This window comes from Panthera onca, chromosome C1 (genome assembly GCF_046562875.1).
Source record: "Panthera onca isolate mPanOnc1 chromosome C1, mPanOnc1 haplotype 2, whole genome shotgun sequence".
NCBI lineage: Eukaryota > Metazoa > Chordata > Mammalia > Carnivora > Felidae > Panthera > Panthera onca.
The window spans coordinates 214,255,696-214,281,157 of record NC_138346.1 but is presented as its reverse complement, the minus strand read 5'-3'; the positions used below and the strand labels follow the sequence as shown (position 1 = coordinate 214,281,157).

The following is a 25,462-nucleotide window of genomic DNA, read 5'->3' as shown; positions in this document are numbered from 1 at the left end:
TCAGTAGATCTACTTTAAATGAGCGCACAGAAGATCATCTTTCCCTTTTCTGCGCTGCCCATCCTCCATGGCGAGAAAAGTCCCCTGTGTTCCTGGCAGACACGTAGTTTTCTTCTGATTTTCCTGGGATCTTCTTATTAACGGGTCACAGACACGCTTAGCACCTGCATGTTTCTATCCCTGCCACTTGCTATTCTTACTGGAAACCTTAAGATTCTTAAATCTGTCTTGTGCACATATGAGTGATAATTTTTAATAACCAAATCAGACAAGATTTACGTCGGTTACAACTTTTATCTATTTAGTGATATATAAAATGTATCTAAAGACTTACAGTAAGGCATTGGGGAGCTGCAGAGAATTAAGGAGAAAGTTAGAAAATAGAGTTTTCTCCGGAAAGCCAGATGGTGACTAAATGTTAGACCCTTCATAAAATATTTTGAACCTCGCATTTGATAGTTTTACTGTACATAAAACATACGTCGGTGAAGAAATACGAACCCAGCTTTGTTTCCGGTATATGATAAATAGACACCTGTATTTGGGAGTGGCTTCTTGTTACAGTTAAATGTGTGTCAACAGCGATTCTCATTGGCTACACTCCAGTTTTCTTTCTTTTTTTAAATAAGTTTTGTATTTTGGAATAATTTTAGATTTACAGAAAAGTTTTAGACACCGTGCAGGGAGTTCCCGTATATCCGTCACCTAGGTTTCCCCTAACGTTAACATCTTATGTAACCACAATGTATTTGTCAGGACTAAGATCTTACTATTACTTCCACTCCAGACTTCATTTGGATTTCACCGGGTTTTCTACTGATGTCCTTGTACTGCTCCAGAATCCATTCCGGTTGCCACGCTGAACCTCTGGTTTAATGTGGCTTATTCAAGGACTGCCTATGTATATGAGGAACCATGTGTAACCTCTTCTTTCTTCTGCCTTTCCAACAGTGTTCTCCGATTTTAAGGACTTGATTGGCCAGATTTTAATGGAAGTGCTAATGATGTCTACCCAGACTAGAGATGAAAATCCATTTGCCAGTCTGACGGCCACATCGCAGCCAATTGCGGCGGCTCGGTCCCCGGACAGAAATCTCATGCTAACTACCGGCTCCAACCCAGGAGCGAGCCCCATGTTCTGCGGTGTGGGCTCCTTCGGTGCCAGCTCGTTGTCTAGGTCAGTGTGGTTCCTTTCGCACATCTAATTGGTAGTAAAACAGCCACGAAGTATGTAAGAGAAGGGACTCTTCCCTCATGGGCCTTTGTCCTGCAGACTGTGGCATGTATTGTATGTGGGTGGGCGCATTTAGCCATTGCAGGAGGTGTGGTCTTTTCCGCTGGTCTGTTTGGCTTCCCATGGTTAGGCTCTTGGTAAATTTTGGAAACAAATGGTTGTATATATCGTACATTAATCCTTGGGAAGAGGGCTTTACCGTGTTGTAAATGTAGCCTCTAGATCCGCATAGCAGTTCGATTCTAATGATTTAGATGAGTCTGAAAGACGCGTACACTTGGCGTGTAATCACACTACTCTTTCAGAGCTTGAGATTTTCCTTTGCAGCTGTTTACCTCAAGTTTGTCTTCCGTTTTCTCTCCTTTCTCCTCTTTCTCAACTGCTCTAGCCTCTATGAAACGAGCCCCGCTCCCAGTACGAGTTTCTGGAGCTCGGTGCCGGTGCCGAGCCCGTCCGTTGCCTCGTCCCCTTGCCGTGCAGCCAGCCAGCCGGCTGCGCCTTCCGTTACCCTCAGTCCCCACGGGGCGGCTTCGGGGGCCGCCGCGGGGAGCCAGCCCTCCTCTCCACGGTATCGCCCCTACACGGTCGCCCACCCGTGGGGGCCTTCCGCTTCTGCCCCGCGGTCCCCAGGCATCTCCACTCTGTCCAGCTCGCCCGGCCGCCCTGCCCTCGCTAGTAGCCCTCAAGCAGTGCCTGCCAGCTCTCCCAGCCAGAGACCCTCCAGCCTGGGCCCACCTTTGCTGGCCGCCTTGCCCAGTGCCGCGAGCAGACGCCCCTCATCCCTAAGGACCTCTCCTAGGTATTTATTTATTCAGCAGGAGAGCTGGGTGCGTGTTTGCAGTGCAGGGAGAGGCGATTAACTCGGTTTGAAAGAACTGGCGTGTGACACTGACCTCAGTTGCGTGTGTTTTTCCGTTTGGGGTTACTAACCCGCGCGTCTAACTAGTTCGGTAGGCTCGCGCCCGGACTCCTCGCTTCTGCCAGGCTTTGCTAACTGTAGAAAGTGTGGGTGCTCCGTTGTGTGTCCCTTTCTTCTTGCCCCTCGCTCTTCCTCCTGACCGTACCAAAAAAAGAGAAAGAGAAAAACCAACAACAAGAAGTCGCTTCACTTTCTGAAACCTAGCTCACCTGTCAGTCCTCATCACAAATGAATTCCAGAGGCTGGGGGCAGTTTGTAGGCGAGAGCTGGGGCTCGTGGGAGCCCCTCTCAGCTCTCTGTACTGTTGCCAATCATAGTTGAAATGCGGCCAGCCCGGGGGGTGGTGGGAGCAAGTCTGGGCTGGTGCCCCTCACCCCCGATCGCTGCGGCTGGGCCGGTGTTTGTGCCTTGACGCTCTGATTCGAGCCTCTCAGGAAGAAGCGGCGTCAGCATTCCGCTAACCAGTGCCCCCCGCCCCCTCTCGGACGCACCTGTGCATTGATGTGATGGGGGTGAATGGTGTTCCTGCATGTCAGCAGGCAGAACTTTCAGCGTAACGTTTAATGTAAAAGGGACAGGAGTTGCAAAAGCTTTCCATCTCTTGTTTTTTCTTTGTTCCCTCATGACCTTTTTTGCTTCTGTTGTGGTAGCATGCACGACAATCCTTTCTCCTTCCTCTTCCTCGCGCTTTCTGGCGACAGTAGTGATGACGATGAAGAAGATGATGATGATGGTGATGATGGTGATGATGAAGGTGGTGGTGGTGGTGATGAGTTTTCTTGTGTCCAGTTTGGGTCCAGGTATCAGAGGAATGGAGTCTCACCCCTGCATGTGCCTAGGTGCTTAGGAACTAACTTTTGTGAGCCCTCATTAGGGGTGTGCTTTGAGTCTAGACAGGATAGGGTCAGATGAGGCAGTCGGGAGAGTTAAGACCGGGAAACCTGCATGTACCGAGGTGGTAGGACCTCATCACGGGGTAAAGTGGCACATTAGGAACACCCTCATCATTGTTGCCCAGTAAGTTTAGAGGAAGACTTACGTGTAATCATTGGTCAGAAATACAAGCAGCAGATTAAAGGTCGGTTGTCAAGTTCACCCACCCTGAGATCAGAAACGGGCCCTTTGTTTACCTATCGCGAGTGTTCTTGTGAGCTGCCAGATATGAGCAACCTGTTTTCCGTGAGGCATGTTTTCTTACGTACAGTTGCATGGATTGCTGCTACTCACGAATGGCAGAGGGGCCGGGATGGCGTGTGTGTGTGTGTGTGTGTGTGTGTGTGTGTGTGTGTATGTGCGCATGTCTGTTCCCCCCCCTGCTTTTCCACCCCCACTCTGTCTGACGGTCAGTCTGTCTAAGAGCATGTTGGGCCACACTGTCTGTTATAACCGTGAATCTGGTTTCACTTCTAGCCTTCAACTTCACCAGTCACCACCTTGGCCTCAGCGAAGCTAGACCCTTGTTTAGACGGCCTTTGGAATGGCAGCAGAGGCTAAAACACAGTTCACGATACTGCTGACTGTTCGTTCCCCCCTGAAAACCTGAAAACCCCCCTGAAAACCCTGAAAACACTGTTTGGGGTTCTAGGTGACTTTGGGCAAGAAAATATAATAGCACCTTCTTTCTGAACCTCTGACTCATTGTCTTAGAATTTTGCTCTGAAATCGAAGTTTCCACTGGACTGACTTGGTATTTGTGCCCAGCACCGTTCAAAAATAACTCCAGGCTATAAATAGAGACAGCAGTAGGAGTTAGGTACACTTCATTAAATTTGACAGTGTTCAGAAGAATCATTAGAGAGAGTATATAAAGAGAGAAAGGAGTGTGGGTGCAGGGTTGAATATTGATTCAGGAGGGTTGATATTTGTATTAGGTTGAACATTATATTACTGTTTTCTCAAGTAAATTTCCCAAAGGTAGAAGTGTCTTTTTCACGTAGATAAAATCCTACTTCCCGATTACAGTAATGCAGCAGGCATCCTTTTTTTTCTTTAATGTTTATTCATCCATTTTTGAGAGAGAGACAGACAGAGAGCACGAGCGGGGGAGGGACCGAGAGAGAGAGAGAGAGAGAGAGAGAGAGAGAGAGAGAGGAAGGCACAGAATCCGAAGCAGGCTCCAGGCTCTGAGCTGTCAGCACAGAGCCCGACACGGGGCTCGACCTCACAAACCGTAAGATCATGGCCTGAGCCAAAGTTGGATGTTTAACCATCTGAGCCCCCGAGCAGGCATCCTTTTTAGGAGTCAGTTTCCATACATGATAAAAGTGCTTTGTTACCTGTCTTACTGTAAATTGTAGGAGAAATGCTGTCTCTCCCTGGTCTGTTTAATTCCAGCGTGCTCTCACAAAGATTTCAGATTGTGTGCTGCTTTCACCAGCGCTGCACTCCCAGCATCCCGACCTTGTCTCTGATCTAGATTCTGTGGCCACAAGGAGAAAGAACGGACTGTGTAATAATAGCTCCAGATACTTACTGAGCCTCGTGTGCCAGACCCTGAGCCAGCACACGGCACGCATTATCCCTTTATCCTCTCAGCGGCCCTCCCAATTGCCGTAAGGAACGTGGGGACAGGGAGGTCAGTCACATAACTGGACACGTGGCAGGGCCCGAGTCCAGAACTCACCTGCCTCACCCCCACTCGCAATAGGACCTGGGTCGTTTTGCTCCTCATACTAGTTATTTTGCTGCCCAGTGTTTATGCTTCTACTCTGTTCCTTGGCAAGGAAGCACCAACATTTTCCTCGGTAATTACAAAATTCCATTCAGTTGGCAGGTCCTTTGCTGGCTGTTAAAACAGAATCTGATCTCTCCAGGTTTTGGCAACTTCGAGTTTTTGAATAGATCTCAAACCGAATGTGAAAGGAGGGGTAAAAAAAAAATGGTAACTGATTAAAGCACATGGAGAGGAACTCGAGAATGCTTGTGGGTCAGAACCAAGAAGAGGTCATAAAAAACCTTGTTAGTGTGAGTGATCAGGAAATAAGTAGTTATTTTCTTTCTCCCCCTTTCTAATTGATCTTCCCAGAATTTTGTTTACTGCGAAGTAAGCAATTTCAACACCTACTTCTTGCCCAGTGATGTTAACGTCATAGAGGAAAGAATCAACAGGGGCCGCATCTGTCTCCCCTTCTGCTTGCCCGGTGGATTTGATGCTGGAGTTGACGCGTTAAGAATGTTTTTGGAAATAGTTGGGAATACATTCGTATGCTCATTATCTATAGTGGTGATGAAAAGGACTAATTTAAGAACGGTGAAACATTCCTGGGGCGCCTGAATGGCTCAGTTGGCCAAGTGTCTCACTTTGGTTCAAGCTCCGCATCGGGCTCTCTGGCGTCAGCACGGAGCCTGCTTGGGATCGTCTTGTCCCCCTCTTTCTGCGCCCACCCCCCCGAAGAGCACAGGCACGCTCTTTCTCAAAATTAAACATTTTTAAAAATTTGAAAGAGAGAAAGCTAAAACACTCCTTCCGTGATGTTCTATAGCCCTCTGTGAAGAGAGCTATAGGAATCAGGATCTGCTTGTTGTCGGAGCGGACACGGGAAGCGAGAGCATCTTGTATAAGGAGAACATAGCGGTTCTTCTGAGGAGAATTTTTCCGATTGTATCCTAGGAAATTGATGATGGGAAAGAAATCTGTTTTTAACTGCTTAGATGTTTCAGCGAAGGAGAGAACATTTTGACAGTCGTGAACCTGTGTGAATAGAGAAAGGGAAAATCAGCAAGTAGTGAAAAATGTTGACGTTTACATCACCCCTTGGCAACGAAACATGGAGATGGTTCCACCATGTCTGTGTCCAAACCCTCCGGTAACGTCCCTTGTCGTGCGGAGTAAAACCCAAAGCCTCGCCCTGCTGCACGAGACCCTTCGTCTCATGCACACCCACGTGCGCACACACACGTGCATTCCTCCTTTCTAACCTCACGTGCCTCCACTTGCCTCCGCCCTCTGCTGCTCACGACCCCATTCTTGACCTCACTTGGCATATTCCCCGCCGCCTTAGGCCTTCACACTTACTTCCTCTCTTTGGATGGCCTGCTCCAAGAGGGCTGCGTGGCTTGCTCCCCGCTGACTCCCTCGGGCCTCCGTGTGCATGCTGTCTTATCAGAGGGTCATATCACACAGCGTATAAAATACACGCGCGTGCTTCCTGCCCGTCTCTGTCACCATGCTTTGCTTTTATTTTTCTTCGTGGCGTCTCTATGTTGTTTTGGACCGTTCCCCTCTAGAACCTGCTCACCACACGAGCAGGGTCTTGATCTGTTCGAGTAAGTGTGCTGCCCCCAGAGCCTACGACAGTGCCTGCCATACAGAAGGGACATCGATGAGTTGACATTGCTCGAACCTGGACAGCTCTGACTTTGCCTTGCAGTGCGAAAACACAAAACACTAAAGTCTGCATTCCAAAAAATGAGTAAATAGGAGGGTGCGTTATAGAAAAAAATGAAACTGCCGTGGAATCCTTTTAAGGAACACTTTTCTTGGTGCCTTTCAAATGGGATTCGATTTGCACAGACCTAACGCATGCGTGACTCCCCAGGAAGATGTTCATTGGCTTTTCAGAAGCATTCAGCTGTCTTTCTGTGATGCAGAGTAGTTACATTCAATTGGACTGTTGATGTAGTTATCAGAAAATGGCTCGTAAATCCTCCCAGAGGGCAGTGTAACTTTGTAGATAACTTGTAGGACTTAAATGTGACGTATTTCCAGTGTGGCATTCCACGTGTCACAGTTGTAAAAGCATCACGAATTCTGGGATGATTTTTTTTAGGGAAAAAAGTGAAATGTTATTTGAAAACTTTAAAGATGTTTATTGGTAGCCTGAACGTATGCACATAAACACGACACCACTTTCTCTCTCCCTCAGTGTCGCGTTCAAAATGTGAGTACAGCGCTTTCACTTGGAACCTGAGGAGCCTGTCGGTTTTGCTCGCTGAGACCTCTGTGTAGCATTGTTGGGACTGGCTGCCTTTCCTGCTAGGGTCATGGTTTACTTTAGGACTGATTCTAAAATTTGTGATATACGGACAAGTACTGGAGTTTTCTCTACAGTTCCAGTTCGGTTAAATTTTGTTTCACTTTTTGGTCTTCCTCTCTTCTTAAAAAGTCAACTGAAGTGTCACTTGGTGTCTGACCGATGATCACCAAAACGTAGCCGCTTCTTTTAGCTTTGAAAATTCTCTAATGTATTCTGAGCGCCTTTGTTCGCATTGCCCGGCATAAGACCAGCGATCTTCTACATACACCGCTGCTTTTCATGATCTTAGTGAGATCATCGTGGAGATACCTCAGCTGGCTTTGAGGTGTTCACATTGAAGTTAAAATTAAATGGCAGGCGTTGGCTAAGAATGGAACCCACAGCACCCGGTTTCAGTGCATGACTTCCACGTGAACTGGGTCACACTGACCCCTTGCAACTGGCAAGAACCTATCGACATCAAATATGAGGTGCTTTTCATTTCAGAAATGTAAAAACGTGAAAATCTTGGGTCTGGTTATCAAGGAAATTGTATAGTTGAACTTTTTCGTTTTAAACAGGAGGATGGTCTGTTTTCATTCTCTTCCACAAGAGCCACTCAAAGGAAGATTAGCCTTAGTTGTGTGTAGGTAAAGCCTGTGTTGGTAAAGTTCATCTTTGGAAGCACAGGGAGTAATCTAGTCACTGAGTCACCAACATCAGACAGACGAAGAAAGAATTGCAGTTAGTTTGAAACTAAAACGGTGCAGTAACGGAAATAGCCCTCGGGATGCCTGGGTGGCTCAGTCGGTTAAGCGTCCGACTTTGGCTCAGGTCATGATCTCACGGCTTGTGAGTTCGAGCCCCGCGTCGGGCTCTGTGCCGACAGCTCAGAGCCTGGAGCCTGCTTCAGATTCTGTGTTTCCTTCTCCCTCTGTCCCTCCCCTGCTCACACTCTGTGTCTCTCTCTCTCTCTCTCAGAAATAAACATTAAAAATACATCTATAAAAAAAGAAAATAGCTCTTTTTCTCCTTTCTACTTCTGGGGATTCATCTCTTATATTTGTGGGTGGGTTTTTCTGTTTTGTTCTTATGGTTGCTTTTTTTTCTTTTTTTTTCTCCCATTGCTTTCTATTTCCTTCCCTTCTGTCAGACTTGTAGAGTAGGTTGTAGGAATTCAGATTTGTAGACTCTGGGCTGAAAGCCTTGGATTTAAAACTGGCATTGTTTTCATCTTTTTAATGTTAATATCATACTTTCATTCCAAGGTCAGTTATGTATCCACTTGACCCTTCAGCAACAGGGTTTGACCCACGTATGTGTGGATTTTTTTGGTAAATACAGTATGGTATACCTCAAATGTATTTTCCCTATGATTTTCTTAATATTTTCATTTCTCTAGCTTAAGAGTAATACTTAAGAATATGCTGTAAGGGTACAGTATATAATACACATACAAAATGACATGTTAATCGACTGCTTGGTTGTTAGTAAGACTTCTGGTCAATAGTAGGCTGTTAGCAAAGTTTTGGGGACGTCAAAAGTGAAATGCATGGAAGTGGCATCCCTAATCCCTGTGTTGTTCAAGGATCAACTGGATTTTTCTGAAATTCTAAGGTCAATTACGTGTATATTCCAAAATTAGTTATGTATATATATGCACCTGTCTGCATAGCGTGTTGTTTATATCTCAACCCCTGTTGGTCCTGTGGGTTTCTAGCCTTTAATTGTCTGCCCCAGTTGAAGGAGGCTGGGTCTCCAGTTTGGGATCTTTTTCCCATCCTTTATCATCTTTCCTATATAATTTTGGGGGCTAAGTTTATCTTTTCTCATTTCCTTTTCACCTCCAAATTTCTGCCCTCTCCCTGTGCCGTGATTACTCTCCGTGTGTCTTTTGTGGGGATCAAAGAAATCTGTGAGTCAAACATCAGATTTGGTATGTGACTTGCCGATGGACGATCTGTTCTTTAGTTTCCCCACACCCAACCCCTGAGACAGTGTTTGGCATTGGTCTCAGAGAACAGTTACGACCAATCATAACAGTGCTTCGTGTCGTATCCTGCTTCTGATTTACAAAACGCTTCCACTTGCTCTCACTTCAAGCCTCGCTGCTGATGGGATGGGGTTGGTTCTAGGCTCGGGCAATCAGGAAGCAGTACGGCTGGGATCCAACGCAAGTTTCGATACTCCTAGTGCAGGATTTTTGTTTCGTTTGTTTTTTACTGTACTCCCTTGCCTCTGTCGCTGAAAGTTTTGGAAGTTTTTGTGTTCATAACAAATACTTTTATGTTTCCTTCTCTAACTGGACAGATTTCCTTTTCTGGTCCTATTGCCAAATGGTGGGTGAAGGCCTTTGAGATTTATGGCAGAAGTCACGAGGAGTATTCTGTTAGTCTTTGTCACTTCACTCCCGAAGCGTTTGATCACAGCAGTAGCATAGTCTGGTTTCAACTTACAAGTGTGCCCGAGTGGAGCCGGCCAGCTTGGTTTTAGTACATGTGATATCCCTTCAGATGCCTGGCACACGGTGGCCGTTCTTAGCCCTCCTGGCTTCGTAAGCTGCCGTTCCCAAAAAGATAAGAGGTCGGATTTCTGATCCAACTCTCTTCTTAGGTCAGTAAAATGTTTACTAAGAGTTACTGTTGTTGGCCTTGGAGCAGGTGAAATCAGAGGTCAGCTCCAGGCTTGGCTGCATGGGTGTCTGTGTTTTGTCCTGGGTGCAGGGATCCTAACAGGCTTTCTGCTACAGAAATGCGGACTCTAGCAAAAATAATCGATTCCGAGAAGAGATAAGAATCATCGATTTTCTTTTCTCTTCTCCAAAGTTTGGGAGCCTCTGGTGGGACAGGTACTTGGGATTCCTACAGTGACCATTTCACCATCGAGACCTGCAAGGAGACAGACATGCTGAACTACCTCATCGAGTGTTTTGACCGAGTTGGAATAGAGGAAAAAAAAGCACCAAAGGTAATATGAAATAGATGCATTTGAAAAACCCACAAAAACCTGGTTATTTTTTGATAAATAATCATCCCTCCCGCCCTTCCAAGGAACGTTCATTTATTCGGTCAGGAAAATGGCTCTCAAGCACGCAATATGCACCAGGCACCGTACCAGGAGCTCGAGGTATATTAGGGAACAGAACAGACGGAGATCCCTACCCTCACGGAACTCACATTCTAGTGGAAGGAAGAAGTGATGGGGGCAAGTGCCATTGCCTCCAGCGACTTAACAATAATTCCGATAATTACAATTTCCCCGATAATTTCCGAGAGCCTGTCGCAAGTGTAATAATCACCCGCGTTTATGGAGCGCCAACACTGTGCGAGGTCTACAGTAGTTCAGCTTCTCACTGTTTAGTGAGTTCAGGGTAGTCTAGTGTAAGATGGGTGTTGTTTTTACTGTCTCGGTAAGCAAACGAGCCTCAGGGACATTAATTGTCCGTAATCACATAAAAATTACAAAATTGGCTTTAAACTCTGGAAGCTATACTTTCTCTGCTGTTTCGTGCAGACTCTATTATTATTTCCTTCCCAGTTCACTGTCTGCTTCTAGTTTTCCAAACTAGTCCTCTTGTCCACCTGTTAGTTATGCTTGGGAAGGGCTTCCCCGGGCTTTGTTGCTCGTCACCATAGCAAAAGCAGAGAGCATGCGCACATCTGTGCGATCCCCCATTGGTCGCCCCGCACTTCTGCTCTTTCTTCTCCGACTGTAGATTTCAGCGGAGGCAGCACACTTGGAGGCTAGGGTTACTCTGGTTGGTTCATTGTGAGTAAAGCAAGAGAAAAACACACCGTTTCCTGGAGAGCGATCTCTTTTGACTCTTGTCAATTTTCAGCAGTGCAGCATTCTCTTGTTTGTTTGTGCAGCCCTGACCTGCGCCTTTCATTTCAGATGTGCAGCCAGCCAGCGGTCAGCCAGCTTCTGAGCAACATCCGCTCACAGTGCATATCCCACACCGCGCTAGTTCTACAAGGTTCCCTCACACAGCCAAGGTGGGCAGAACCGTACTTGCTCCTGTTAACAGGGAGAGGACCCTGTGCATCAGTGGACGTCAGGCTGCCCAGCCACCTTGCGCCACCTTGGATAATGCGCCCTCTCACCTGTAAAACAAAAGCGGTGACTTTGTTGAGGTCACTTTGACTAGGTGACCGCTAGGGTCCCTTCCCTTCTCTGAAACAGTGTGAAAAGAAAACAGGCCACTCTCTGTCTGCTTTCTTCATAGACCATTGTTGAAATACGTCAACGTCAAGGCAGGAAATGAGTATTTAGTTTAACAGCAGCTGCTTGAAATCAGGGGAGGTACTTGGAAAAGTGTGTAGGTCATCGCTTTCCGTATATCATACAATCGCTTTCTGTTATTCAGTGATAAACAAAAATGGTAGGATAGTTAATTGGGGAATCACCAAAGTATACTACATTATTCACTGATTGTTTCTGAGGGTCCCATAAAGGTTCAATATAGTTCAATAAAAGTATTTGCAGATTTCATGTATTTTCTGAAAAATATCTGAAGGAAACATGATGCAGAAATATCTAAGTTAAAAATGGCAAAGTTACAACATTTATTTGTTCTGGATGTTGTTCTGTTATTTTCTGTACCATAACCGTATGTTTTTGAAACTTGTCACAAAGAAGGAAAAGGAAGAGGGTGCCTGGTTGGCTTAGTCAGTGGAGCATACACTCTGGATCTCAGACTCGTGGGTTTGAGCCCCATGTTGGGTGTAGAGATAAATAAATAAACTTCAAAAACAACAACAAAAAAAAAAAAAAAAAAAGGAGAAGGAAATGGTTAAACATGTACCAAAACATTAAAAAAAATTCTATTAAAATTAATAAGAGTTTTTAAAAAGTCCTCAGCTACTGCTGATCTTTTCTTTTCAACTGGATGAGACATAAACAAGTAAAAGAGATGTATAAGGCTTCCTTTTCGGGGGTACTGCTTTATTTTTAAAGGGTCGAATGTAGGAAAAGATGGATTCTTTGAAACTTTCCATAGCCTCTCGCTAAAAAGACCAAAAAGGGATTATTAACAATGGGAAAGGTGATCTTTTGCCTAAAACCGTTACGTAGAGTATTTGGGAGATTCCAAGTTTGACTTTTGACTGGACACTTCCGCTGACGTGACAGCCCGTGTGCCGTGTTGTCACCCAGTGAGGAGCTGAGCCATCACAGTCCTTGTCTTTTCGTGGGTTGGCAGGTCCGTGCTCCAGCCGTCCTTCCTGGTGCCGTATATGCTCTGCCGGAATCTCCCGTATGGCTTCATGCAGGAGCTGGTGAGAACCACTCACCAGGACGAAGAAGTGTTCAAGCAGGTGAGGGTTTGTGAGTTCGTTACCGAAGCTTTTAGCCGAGGAGCTCCTGTGCTGATTTCTTTTTTTTTTTTTTTTTTTAATTTTTTTTTTTCAACGTTTTTTATTTATTTTTGGGACAGAGAGAGACAGAGCATGAACGGGGGAGGGGCAGAGAGAGAGGGAGACACAGAATCTGAAACAGGCTCCAGGCTCCGAGCCATCAGCCCAGAGCCTGACGCGGGGCTCGAACTCACGGACCGCGAGATCGTGACCTGGCTGAAGTCGGACGCTTAACCGACTGCGCCACCCAGGCGCCCCTCCTGTGCTGATTTCTAAAGGCACCATGTATTGGAGACTTCTGTTTCTGACTGTGACCTGCATGCATTATTTGCTCAGAGAGCTCTACTTGAGCTTTCTTTCTTTCTTTCTTTTTTTTTTAATGTTTTATTTATTTTTGAGAGAGATACTTGGAGTGTGAGCAGGGAAGCCGGGCAGAGAGAGAGGGAGACACAGAATCTGAAGCATACTCCATGCTGTCAGCACAGAGCCTGACGCGGGGCTCGAACTTGTGAACCGCAGGATCGTGACCTGAGCCGAAGTCGGACGCTTTCTCTCTTGAGATGAGTGGATTGACAGCTGCATTGTTCCAATCATTTGTCCACCTCAGTCAGTCAAGCATCGAGTGTTTTAAACAGTGCGTTAGTGCCATGGGAGGGAAGCACTAGCAGGCCCAGTCCCCGATTCCAAGGCTCTTTTAACACAACAATACCGAGAGGTAGCATGAGACACAATGTGCGTTTGCCGGTTGAGTCATATTGGAAATTAGTTCACTGAGTTTACAGAAAAAGATCAGTAAGTCAGTGACTAAACTAGCTCCGTGGCAGTCTGCACACCCATAGAATCTTCTGTCTTCTCACCACTAAACTGGGAATGAGATCTCATGTCTTGCTAATGACTTCTCTCATTAAGTAGTCATACAGTTTTTATATCTCGCCGTGTGAAGTCAAGTGAAAATGCAGATAGGGGATATTTTGTAATAAAGCTATTTATTTAGCCTCAAAGGTCTCTTCATGGTGAAACTTTGGCATCGCTCTTGGTGGTTGTTTTCCGGCCTGTGTTGTGAACACTTTGCCACAGCAACTTTCACACAAGCCACATCCCTTGATGGAGGGATTTTTAAGACATTTTCTTACAGTAGACTGTGTGATCATGAAAGAGTAGCTGTCATTGATAGGATTCCTTGTCATCTATTTTAATACCTAGTATTATTTGTCACTATTAATTTTAAGGCCTTTGAAATCTCAGGAATTGTGTTTTACCAGCTTCCCAAATATTAGTAAAGGATGAATCCGGGAGCCAAGCTCCCAGTTAGTATTGTGACTATGTCTGGAATTCCTCGAGTACTTTCCTTGGATGTGTCTGGAATTCCTCGAGTACTTTCCTTGGATGATGGTCTTGTTGACTTGCAGGAATACTTAACGCAGCATAGTGAGCTTTCTTTCTCTAGAAAGGTAAGCGAACTCTGTTGAAAGTAAATAGCTGTCTCGCGAGGTTCAAGCACACACTCTGGTGTGTGTGCGATGTGCACTAATTAGATTCCTTTTCCTCTTCTACGAGACCTCATTTGAGGAACCCAGAGTAGCTTTAGCTATATAAAACCAGCCCAGTGATCAAGGGCGTGGCGGGGGGGCTCAGTCAGTTAAACGTCCGACTCTTGGTTTTGGCTCAAGTCATGGTCTTACGATTCATGAGTTCAAGCCCTGTGAGGGGCTCTATGCTGACCGTGCAGAGCCTGCTTGGGATTCTCTCTCCCTCTCTCTCTGCCCCGCCTCTGCACTCACACATACCCTCTCTCTCCCTCTCTCTGAAAATAAATAAATAAACTTTAAAAAACATTTAATAAAAATAGAAAGGTATAACGTCAGCCCAGTGATCAGCTGACAGGGGTACTGTCCCTATTTTATTCTAAAGAAACTTACACAGAGTTAACGCAGTGACCTCTTTTTTTTTTTTTTAATTGAGATGAAATTCCCATAACATAAAATTAACCAATTCAGTGGCATTTAGTACATTCACAGTGTTGTGCAACCACTATTGCTTTTTAATCACAGCATTCTGATGCCTTTTCTGCCACTCAGTCTCGAACACTTCCTCTGTCTTACGAGTTACCTTGTATTTTTTCTAGAGAGAAATAAATGATGAGTGAGTGGACTTTGAATCACCAACAAACATATACCGCATAAACACCACACATACACCATACATAAAATCCATCAAAAAATAAAAATACGTAAGTCACAAATACCATAATGCTTGACTATTTGAAAAATATTATACCTAGTAATACCTTGTCTACCGTAAATTAAATCCTACCTGCAGAAAAGGATAACTCTACTAGAAGGATAAATATGATAGCATTCTGGGGGACAAGTTTGAGAGTTTTCTAGTGACCAGTTGTGAAATTTATTTTTGGTGATTTGGGAACTTCAGTTTTGTTTTTTGCTTGATTGTAATTTTGTCATTTCCCCGACCCCACACCTAAGCTTCACCTGTCCGTGTTTAGCTAGCTTCCAACAGTACGTTACTTCTACCCTGATAGTTTGAGTTGCAGAAACTAGAACCATCTTTTCCAGAGCTGTCTTTTTATCTCAAGACACTCAACGGGCACTTTGTAATCCAGGGTACTTTTTTTTTTTTTTTTAATCCTGTGCTCCTTAAATGAAACTGCTTGATACAATGGGACGAAATTAGTAGGAGAGGGAATTTGTCAGATTTTCTAGTGGCTTTATAGAATACTCCCATTTCAGCGTGTTGGCATCTGGATTGTCAGCTGTTGTTCATACCATTTTCTACTTAATGTTATTAGTCTGGAATCCCGGCCAACTCCCTAAGTGTGTCAATCAGTGAGCGCATTGTGACATTTGAAGATGAGTTGTACTGAGCAGATCTTACGTGGTGATAATGTGCCCTGGCATTAGTGATAAACGTGTAAAAATAAATACAGGTGCCCTCCTTAAGCTCTGATCTCACGTTATTGTATTAATTATACCACGCATGGAGGTAAGTCATTCTAATCAAGTTTTCTTTTATATTTTCAACATTTATCAACCGTCTTTTTACTCTGCATAATTAAAGTTAATATCACGATACTAAGATCCATTACAGGTTTATTTTTCTTGTTCTCTTCAAAATAAATAGGGAGAGATGAGAAGAATCAGATGGAGGTGGGAGAGCGGCAGCAAAGACTTTTTCAAGATACTGATAGAGCTGGGAAAATATGGGAACATTTAGTCTAGCTTCTGTACAGATTACAGGTGCTTGGTAATCAGAAACCTATTCATTGCTGAGATGTACAGAATTGAGTTGATAAGGTGAGGACCCCTTGGGGACTCCTAAGAACAGGCTCGAAAATTGTGAGTTTCTGCTGAGTCCCTCGGAGTCCTGCCAGAGAATTAGGACTCACCGAATCCTGTTACTTCTGGAAAATTCAGCTATATTACTTTATGGTTGGCCTCGTCGAAGGACAGAGCCACACACCATGGCTAGATACTAGACCCCTTTATAAACAAAACAGGTTTTCCGTGGGGAAGGTGGAAATGCTTGGGCATTCAGATTTGGCACTTTATTTAACATGCCTCCTGTTCTTACGTTTTCCTGAACTTACAGTTCTGATTTATTTTTTTTCTTACAGATCTTTATCCCCATTTTACAAGGCCTGGCTCTCGCTGCCAAAGAGTGCTCCCTCGATAGTGACTACTTTAAATACCCCCTCATGGTAAAACTTGGCTCTTTTTCTTTAAGCCATTCGTTAGATGCTTTTCTTCCAGATTATTTTAACGCACACTTTTCTTTCAGGTCCGCGATTAACCTTGTTTTCACATTTAAAACATGAAAGCATTGCGTTGGCCTTGCGGTGTTTGCTGTGAAGAGAGTTTTAGCGCTGGGACGTGTTCCGCCCATCCGAGCCCTAGACAGGAGTCGGGGACGCACCCTTAAAATGCACTTCCCCTTCTAGCGTAGCTTATGAAAATGACAATTCTGGGCGGTGTCCTTCTGGTTCTCCTAACAGGCATATAATAACTGCAACGAAATTTTGTTACTGAAAAAATTTTAAAAAGCTATTACAAATTCAAATAAGAAGGTAGAGCTGTACTAGGAAAACTAGTCCAACTTTCTGTAGTGACTTTCTATGGAAAAGCCTCAGTAGTTTTCTTGTTTATCTTCCCCGTTCCCTTCAAGCTTCATGTGGGAGACAGATCCGCTCGTCTCTGTAAGGTACTTAAGAGCAAGCGTTGAGTCACGGACAGAACTTTCCTCTAGATTCCCATCGAGGGCCTTGATTGTTGTGAAAACAGCTAGAACCAGGTAGAAAAAAAAGGCGGGGGTGGGGGAGGCTCTTCTCTGAATTTGCTTCTTGGAAATTTTTGGAGAAAACTACCCTGATGTCTATTTTGCACTCTAGAAATATGAAGGAAAAAGGATCAAAATACGAAACGAGCCAACTCTATGAATAAATACAACCTTGTGTAAGCCAAGGCCCTGGTTACACTGGTATTTTTACTGGAGTTGTTCCTTTTACTCATTCTTCCTACTGACTTAATTCCATTTTCCCGTTAACTCGGTACCCACCGAGGACCTATTCTGTGCCAGATACCGGGGCTGCTTAGACAAGGTGCCCCTCTGGGAGTTGCTCCTGACTTACTGCAAAACTCAAGTCCACAACAGCACAATCAGATAATCACACCCTGATAAATGCTAACACGGAGCGGTACACGAGGGGTGCAATGATCTCTTTCAATACAGCAATTTTAGTATGTGTGCTTAATCAAAACTGAGCTAAAAGTCTTAAGTGCTGGGAAATCAGAAGGTGAAATGGGAATTCTTAGTTTTAAAAATAACTTTGAATGGCTACATGTCAAGGCTCTTTCCACTGCACATGCTATTCAAGTTTCTAATAAAATTCTGTTAATCCTTATGCACTTTCCTCTCTGTGCCAGATAAAGGGAAGTGAGATCATCTGATTGTTTGAGTTCAGTGATGAAATGAGTGCACATTAATTATCACTCTATTATGTAAATGTTCCTTCGTGGAACTGTGGGCTTTTCTGTTGGGGACTGATGTGGCTTGATGTTTCGGTAAGGAGCTTTTAGTGTCAGATATCAACAAAACGTTCTTGGTCAAAAGACAAAGGCCTCCATTATGACAGACAATAGTTTGATTTTATACCGTTAGTGCTGCTCGGATGGCCATGAGAGTGCGGTGCAAGGAAGGACAATGGGGGCAGGAAGAGGAAGACCGCTGCAGCTAGAATCAGAAACAATCGTGATTATTCTCTGGCTCAGCGCATCCCTGCGTTGCCGTACCCTGGAATCAACTGGGGATCTTCAAAAAATACCGCCACCCGGCTCCTAGCCGAGATTCCCCCCCATCATGGGTGTGTTGAGGGTGGGGCGTGGCATTGGGCTTTTCCATTGGGCATGGCATTGGGCATTGATCAGCTTCCCAGGTGATCCTCTTGTGCGGCACCATGTGGGAACCCCTGTGCTAGGCACTGAGAACTTTTCCTTTGCGGTAGCTCTCTGAGCCTCAGTGGCACCTCGAGGCACATCGGCGCCTAAGTGCGTCGACTCAGAAGCTTCCATTGACTGGTTTAGCAACTTGTGTAGCTCTCTTCAAATCACAGAAGATTAAGCTCACTGTTAAAGTAGCATTTGATTGGAATACTATGGCCATGTTAAACTGTGTTCATGCCCCTAAAAACAATTTTTCCTGCTTCCCTAATGTGAGAATGATTGGAGCTCCAAAGGAAAGTGTTGGAGTTCTCAAAAACATCAGAGATCTTGAAACCATGTAATACTTTTATTTTTTTTTTTCCATGTAATAGTTTTAAATATGTTCTGAATTTGGTTGCTTATTTAGATTGTAATTAGTTGTAGTGCCAATTAGCACTGGAAAGAGTGGTCATCTAAAGTTTACAAAGCATGTCTTTTTTGACATGGAGAGATGTTAAGTGAAAACATCATTTTTTTATAAAAATATACACATTTATCTCCGTGTGTGTGTGCACAGAAATATCTCTGGTAAGCTATTAACTAAGATATCGATAGAGGGTAAAGTTTAGGAATGATTCTTAGCTTCATTTTATATTTCTGTTTTATCTGAAGTTTTTACATTGAGCGGGAATTAACTGGTTCATCAGAAAAGCGGTGAAGCTGTTAGTGTTTTGGAAGGAATGCATATAAATTTTTAGCAGCATTAAAACTGTGCCTTGATATTACACGTGGCAGTCAGTTTAAGGTGAAATATGCTTAAGCGACCCTTTCTGATCTTATTTCTAGGCTTTAGGTGAGCTCTGTGAAACCAAGTTTGGGAAGACACACCCTGTGTGCAATTTGGTGAGTGCCCTCCTAACGGACTTCCATATATTCGGGGGATGTCTAACTCAGAAGATCTCCCTTGAGTAACATTATCTGAAAGACATCGCTGAGAGGACATTTAGATGAGATGTATGTAGGTAGCACGTCCGGGGCGGCTCGCAGCGGTTCAGCCAGTTAACCCTGCACGTGACTGCCTGGGATGGTGTTCTGTATCTTCCTTTGTGGTTTCTGTAGAAGTATGGTGCAACTAGGAAAGCAAGTCCTATGGAAAACTTGACCTGGCCTTTGAGAGTGGAGGAGTAGCTCGTCTGAACTCTGTCGAAGAGCTTCTTGAAACATAAAAGTTCAGAGACTATCTTGTAAAAACGTAGAGGGGTTGGAGGCTTCTCCTCCTCCATCGGAGATGAGAAAATACCAACGGGGTTCCTAGCACATTGTGAGCTTTGGGTTTTTGTGTGTTCGCTGTCAGCCGTCGTACTGGTGGCTGAGAGCCGGCTGAACAGGTTGGCTGGGGAGAACTCCGTTCCTTACGTTTTCCCCTCACTTGCCGACTTAGCAGCTTGATTCACTTCTTCCTTTTTTTTTTAAACGTAGGTTGCTTCTTTGCCGTTGTGGTTGCCGAAATCCTTAAGCCCTGGCTCTGGGCGGGAGCTGCAGAGACTCTCTTATTTGGGGGCTTTCTTCAGTTTCTCAGTCTTTGCAGAAGATGATGTAAGTACGGTGGCCATTTGCACTCGGCTGCTCTTGTGTTGAGATCCCTGCCTACATGTATGTTGTGTACGGGTTGAATTGTTTCCCTCTCTTTCCAGGCTAAGGTGGTTGAGAAATATTTCTCAGGGCCTGCCATTACCCTGGAAAACACTCGCGTGGTTAGCCAATCACTGCAGCACTACTTGGAGCTGGGAAGGGTAGGTGTTTGAAAATTGCATTCAAAGGATGAGTGAAAGAGAAGTTGCATGTCAGTAACCTGTGCCCTGGATGAGAACTGTCGCAATACTATGTGGCATCACGGGGTTCTGGCTCTGAGGTTAGTGGCCATGCTGTCTCTCCAGCTTGTCCTCAGGCCTTTAAAATACGAGACTGAGCGAGCGCTGTTAGTTTGCATATACTCCTTGATGACCCAAGTATAGTGTGTGTCCCAAGTATAGATTAATGTGTCTTCAGTTCTGAAACTTTAGCAGCAAAATTCTAGGCTGACGATAGCATCATTAAGGTAATTTTGATCCTATCCCTCAAGGAAACGGCGAAGGCTATTTTATTACAACTGTAACTCCTTGCTTCCCCCGACTCTGTAATCTGCTTCCACGCGAATCGTCTTGACACAGTTGAATTTGGGCATTTCTGTTCCTCTTGTAGTCAGCTCCTCCTAACATGAGTGGAAAGAGTAGAGGAGAGAAAGGGGGAAGAAGCCTAGCTGTTCTTTAGGTCAAAAGGAACAATTTATTAAAGTAAAGTTTTAATTTTTTTCTTCCTTTTAAAAAAATAACTTCAGCAAGAGCTCTTCAAGATTCTGCATAGTATTTTGTTAAATGGTGAAACCCGCGAGGCGGCTCTCGGGTACATGGCAGCTGTGGTCAATGCCAATATGAAGAAAGCGCAGATGCAGGTAGGACTCCGAAGGACTTTTACTTCTTGGTGTAATTCATTCACCTAACCTGTGTTTACTCGGAAACAACACCAGGCACTGTTCTGGCAAATGGAGACGCAGTGTTGAGCAAGATAGAAGAGCTTCCTGCCTCTGTGGAGCTTACGTTCTCCAAGCTAAATGGTAGACACATAAACATATTATCTCGGGCCGTCCTAGAATCCGTGAAGCAAGTAAAGCAAGGTCGAGGATTGAGAGTAACTGGACGTACCAGGAGGAAGGTATGGGAGTGATTTTTGATCAGGTAGTGGGGAAGACCCTTCTAAGGAGGTGCTGTGTGATCAGAGACCTGACTCGTGTGAAAGTCAGCCATCACAAGGCTGGAAAAAGAGTTTTCTAGACACGGGTGAAGCACCAAAGGTGGGAATGAACTAGCTTCGGAACAAGCTGCACGTGCAGACGTCAGTGACTGAGAGTGTACAAGAAAGAGAACGGCAGGTCATGGGCTAGCGGGATGGGCAGAGGCTCCCTCAGACCAGGGCTGACGTGGTAAGAACCGGAATGGGGAAACACTGGAGGCTTTTGCGGCAAGGAAGCCACCAAATGTGCTGTGGGAAGCAGACCCGAGGAACCAGTTACCAGGTTATAAGCGTACCAGATCCGGTGAGGAGACTGGTGGCTTGGACGACTTTGCAAAGGTAGAAAAGTTAGAAGGGCATCCTTCCTCTATTATTTATAAGTAAGGAACGAAAGGTGTGACCTTCCTACTCAGAAGAAGAAACCGGTTTAGAGAACTGCATGAGACTGCCTGGGCTTCCTGCCGTAGCCCCACCATTTACTAACCTGATGGTGGGACCTTAGATAGTTATTTCTCTGTGCTTCAGTTTCCTACGTGCTAAGTGGGAGTAATAATAGTACCTAACTGTGGATTTAGTATCTGTAAAGCTGTTAGAACAGTGCCTGGTGCACCGTGGACACTCAATGGATGTTAACTACCATTATTACAATTATTCTATTACTGATACAGGACTTGGCTAATGATGTTGACCAGAGAACCGATTAGCCAAATGGTAGTGAGCAAAACTAGGGATTTGATGCTCTTGGGGGAAAATAAAGAAGAGAAAGGAAGCAACATATATTATGTTTCTACTTAATTAATTTTGAGGATCTTGGGCAAGTCACTTAACTTCTCTGAGCCTTAGTTTCCCCCTCTGTAAAATGGGAATGACAGTGGCGCTGACTTCCAAGGGCTGTTCTGAAGATTCAGTGAGAGGATGTATAAAATGCTTCACGTATGATTAATACTCCAAAGAGCACCTGCTAGTAGAAGGACAGTGGTGACGATACTTGTCCTCTCTTCGACTTTGGGGTGAATGTCCGGTCTCCTTATAAAGTTGTGCCCAAATTTCCATCTAAATCATTGTTTTAAATCGCCCCCCCCTTTTTTTTTTTGTATTTCACAGACAGATGATAGATTGGTATCTACAGATGGATTCATGCTGAATTTCCTTTGGGTGCTGCAGCAGCTAAGTACAAAGATCAAGTTAGAGACGGTGGACCCCACGTATATATTCCACCCAAGGTGTCGGATTACTCTTCCTAATGACGAGACGAGAGTGAACGCGACTATGGAGGACGTGAACGACTGGCTGGCTGAACTTTGTGAGTGACGCACACGTTCCTTATTAGACCGTTAAAGCGCCACCCTTTTATTTGAAAAATTGTTTTCTGTTTAAAAAAAATTTTTTTTGATGTTTATTTATTTTTGAGAGAGAGAGAGAGAGAGAGAGAGCAAGCAGGAGAGGGGCAAAGAGAGAGGGAGACCAGAATCCAAAGCAGGCTCCAGGCTCTGAGCTGTCAGCACAGAGCCCAATGGCGGGGCTTGAACTCACGAAGCAAGAGATCATGACCTGAGCGGAAGTCAGTCACTTAACCAACTGAGCCACCCAGGTGCCCCTGAAAAATTGTTTTTAACTTATTTTATTTGGATGCTAGTGATTCCTCACAAATTGTTATTTTCTCCAGAAGATGAATTTATGAGTCAGAGATACACAGTAAAAATTAATGCATTAAAAAATTCTTGATTTTACCCAAATAGAAACACAGAGCAACTGGAAGGAAATGTACTCACAGTAAAACAAAAAAGAAGTAATACATAAAAATGATAGTGGAGACCTAATTATTATATAGAGTTTGCATATACCAATTAAAGTTCTCATGCAATATTCATAGATCTTGACGAATTGATGGTATTAAAATAGGAATATCTTCAAGGTGCTACGATTGTTGATCTTATTTCTTTGTTAGAAAACATGTCAATGACAGATGTCAAAACCCTTTGGCATTTATTTTTTCACGTATTATAAAATCATTCATGGAATAGGAGAGAGATTCCATGCTTACCCGGCAGCATCATGATCAGGTGTGTGTACATGTTCCAGAAAAACATTGTTTTTTAAGTTTATTTATTTATTTAATTTTGAGAGAGAGCGAGAGGGAGAGAGAGAATCCCAAGCAGGCTCTGCACTGTCAGTACAGAGCCCGTTGCAGGGCTAGAACTCACAAACCATGAAATCATGACCCAAGCCGAAACCAGACGTTTAACCGACTGAGCCACCCAGGTGCCCTTCCAGAAAAACATTTAAGCTACAATAAGAATTAAGCAGGGGCACCTGGGTGGCTCAGTTGGTTAAAGGTCCGACTTCCTCTCAGGTCATGTTCTCACGGTTTGTGAGTTTAAGCCCCGCATCAGGCTCTGTGCTGACAGCTTGGAGCCTGCTTTGGATTCTGTGTCACCCTCTCTCTGCCCCTCACTCATGTTCTGTTTCTCTCTCACAAGAATAAATAAACCTTAAAAAAAAACAAAAAAAACAAACAAAAAAAAACACTAAGTATATGATGAACAATAACATTAGTATTTTTTAATTATTAAAAACATTTTTTTAATATTTATCTTGGAGAGCGAGAGACAAGGAGTGAGTGGGGGGTGGGGCAGAGAGAGAGGGAGACACAGAATCTGAAGCAGGCTCCAGGCTCTGAGCTGTCAACACAGAGCCCGACGCGGGGCTTGAACCCACGAACCGTGAGTTCAGTGACCTGAGCTGAAGTCCAGCACTTAACCAACAGAGCCACCCAAGCACCCTATAAAGTTAGAATTTGAGTAGTGTGATTTGAACAAGTAGCTACTGGTATAGGCTTGGACTCATATCATGGACTAGTAAGTTCCAGAAGAATTGTTAAACATTAAAAAATATATATTATATAATATTTATATATTAATATTAATTATTAATGTAACTAATATTAATATATTATATATATATAAAATAAAACGTGAAAAAAACCAAACAGGATTTGGCCCAGTCATGAAGAAAACAAATTTATAATGGTTTAAGAAATGAAGCAAATCATCAGAGACAATATGTATATAAACAGCATCTTAATATGTAAATATACTTTTTCTGGAGTGAGACTAAATGAATATGTAAAATTTAAAAACGGGTCAAAATATGTGTCATATGTTTGATAAAATCATGCCTTACAAAATGTAAAATTGTAGAAATGTAGAAGGCTCAAGCTAAATGCTACCGACACACAGTTTTCTTTTAGTTTGGGAAAAAAAATGTAAGCAGTATATAACCTAAGGAATAAAATGCACTTTTTGGAAAAGATATACATACTTCTAGGAATTAGATACAAATTGAAAGAAATTCAAGTTAGGGTTGTGTATCTGTAAATTATCCAAAAGCAAAGTGATAAGATGGAATGGAACTTTGTGAAGAAATAGACAGCATTTAATCAGTTTCTTTAGTGAATTCTGATTTATATCAAAAATTATAACACTGTCATTGTCAGTAATGCTACATTTTAGAATATGCTCCCAATGCTGGGGGTGGGGTGAGGTCGTAAGTTTTTGTACGTAGATCTTCCAGGTACTATTTATACTAGAGAAAAAATGAGAAATGACAAACCTACCCGCAGTGGGGAAATGGCTGTGGAATCTGTAGCTTATTAACATAGTCTAATAGCATTTTGAGATTTAAGGTGATGTTTTGTGATCTGTGTTGAATAATAGAAATGGTTCTATAAAATACATCAGGAAGACACAGAACAAAAGATTGTCGAGGTACATCTATGTAAACATTCAAGCAGAGGGGCAGAATTCCTACTCCTTGGACAGAGCGTGCAGGCATTCTGTTCCTCTTATAACTGGTCTATACTTTTTTTTTTTTAATTTTTTTTTAACACTTATTTATTTTTGAGACAGAGAGAGACAGAGCATGAATGGGGGAGGGGCAGAGAGAGAGGGAGACACAGAATCGGAAGCCGGCTCCAGGCTCTGAGCCATCGGCCCAGAACCCGACGCGGGGCTCGAACTCACGGAGTGTGAGATCGTGACCTGAGCTGAAGTCGGACGCTTAACCGACTGAGCCACCCAGGCGCCCCAAGGTCTATACTTTTTAAAAAGCATCCTTAAACTTCTTGACAATTCAAGTGTAATTTTGTCTTAACTGTGCTTTTTCTCTGATTTAGTCTTGTAGTAGATTTTATTTAGGGAATTATGTTATTTTTCGTAGATGGAGATCAGCCTCCATTCTCTGAGCCGAAATTCCCTACGGAATGCTTTTTTCTTACCCTGCACGCCCACCACCTCTCTATTCTGCCAAGTTGCCGTCGCTACATCCGCAGACTCCGGGCCATCCGGGAGCTCAATAGGTATGTGCCTGAATCCATGTCCTGGGATCGCCTGAGTTACCACTGCTCTCGCAGAGCAAGCAGTTCCATTGTGACCAGTAGATTTTTTTTTTAAATTTTTTTAATGTTTATTTATTTTTGAAGGAGAGAGAGGCAGAGCATGAGTGGGGGAAGTGCAGAGAGAGAGGGAGACACAGAATCCGAAGCAGGCTTCAGGCCCTGAGCTGTCAGCACAGAGCCCGACACGGGGCTCGAACCCACGAACTGTGAGATCATGACCTGAGCCGAAGTCGGCCGCTTAACCGACTGAGCCCCCCGGGCGCCCCAGGTGACCAGTAGATTTGAATGTGGGGAGTATGTACGTTACAGCACACCACCTGCCTCTGCTTCCACGTCCACATTC

The 25,462-nt window shown here is 44.1% G+C and overlaps 1 protein-coding gene across 5 annotated transcripts in view; it reads left to right on the top strand.

Moving 5' to 3' along the window:
* Positions 1-25,462, top strand: part of UBE4B (ubiquitination factor E4B) — a 120,776-nt gene that overhangs the window by 63,137 nt on the left and 32,177 nt on the right. For 3 of the 5 annotated variants that reach the window (XM_060626730.3, XM_060626732.3, XM_060626734.3), the window contains exons 6-18: positions 952-1,177; positions 1,623-2,033; positions 2,804-2,953; positions 9,934-10,075; positions 11,003-11,103; positions 12,309-12,423; positions 16,094-16,177; positions 18,741-18,797; positions 19,374-19,490; positions 19,589-19,687; positions 20,272-20,385; positions 21,828-22,026; positions 24,942-25,080. In XM_060626730.3, the coding sequence (XP_060482713.1) occupies positions 952-1,177; positions 1,623-2,033; positions 2,804-2,953; positions 9,934-10,075; positions 11,003-11,103; positions 12,309-12,423; positions 16,094-16,177; positions 18,741-18,797; positions 19,374-19,490; positions 19,589-19,687; positions 20,272-20,385; positions 21,828-22,026; positions 24,942-25,080 (1,954 nt within the window). The remainder of the gene's footprint in view (positions 1-951; positions 1,178-1,622; positions 2,034-2,803; positions 2,954-9,933; positions 10,076-11,002; positions 11,104-12,308; positions 12,424-16,093; positions 16,178-18,740; positions 18,798-19,373; positions 19,491-19,588; positions 19,688-20,271; positions 20,386-21,827; positions 22,027-24,941; positions 25,081-25,462) is intronic. The other 2 variants (XM_060626731.3, XM_060626735.3) reach the window with 2 other exon arrangements.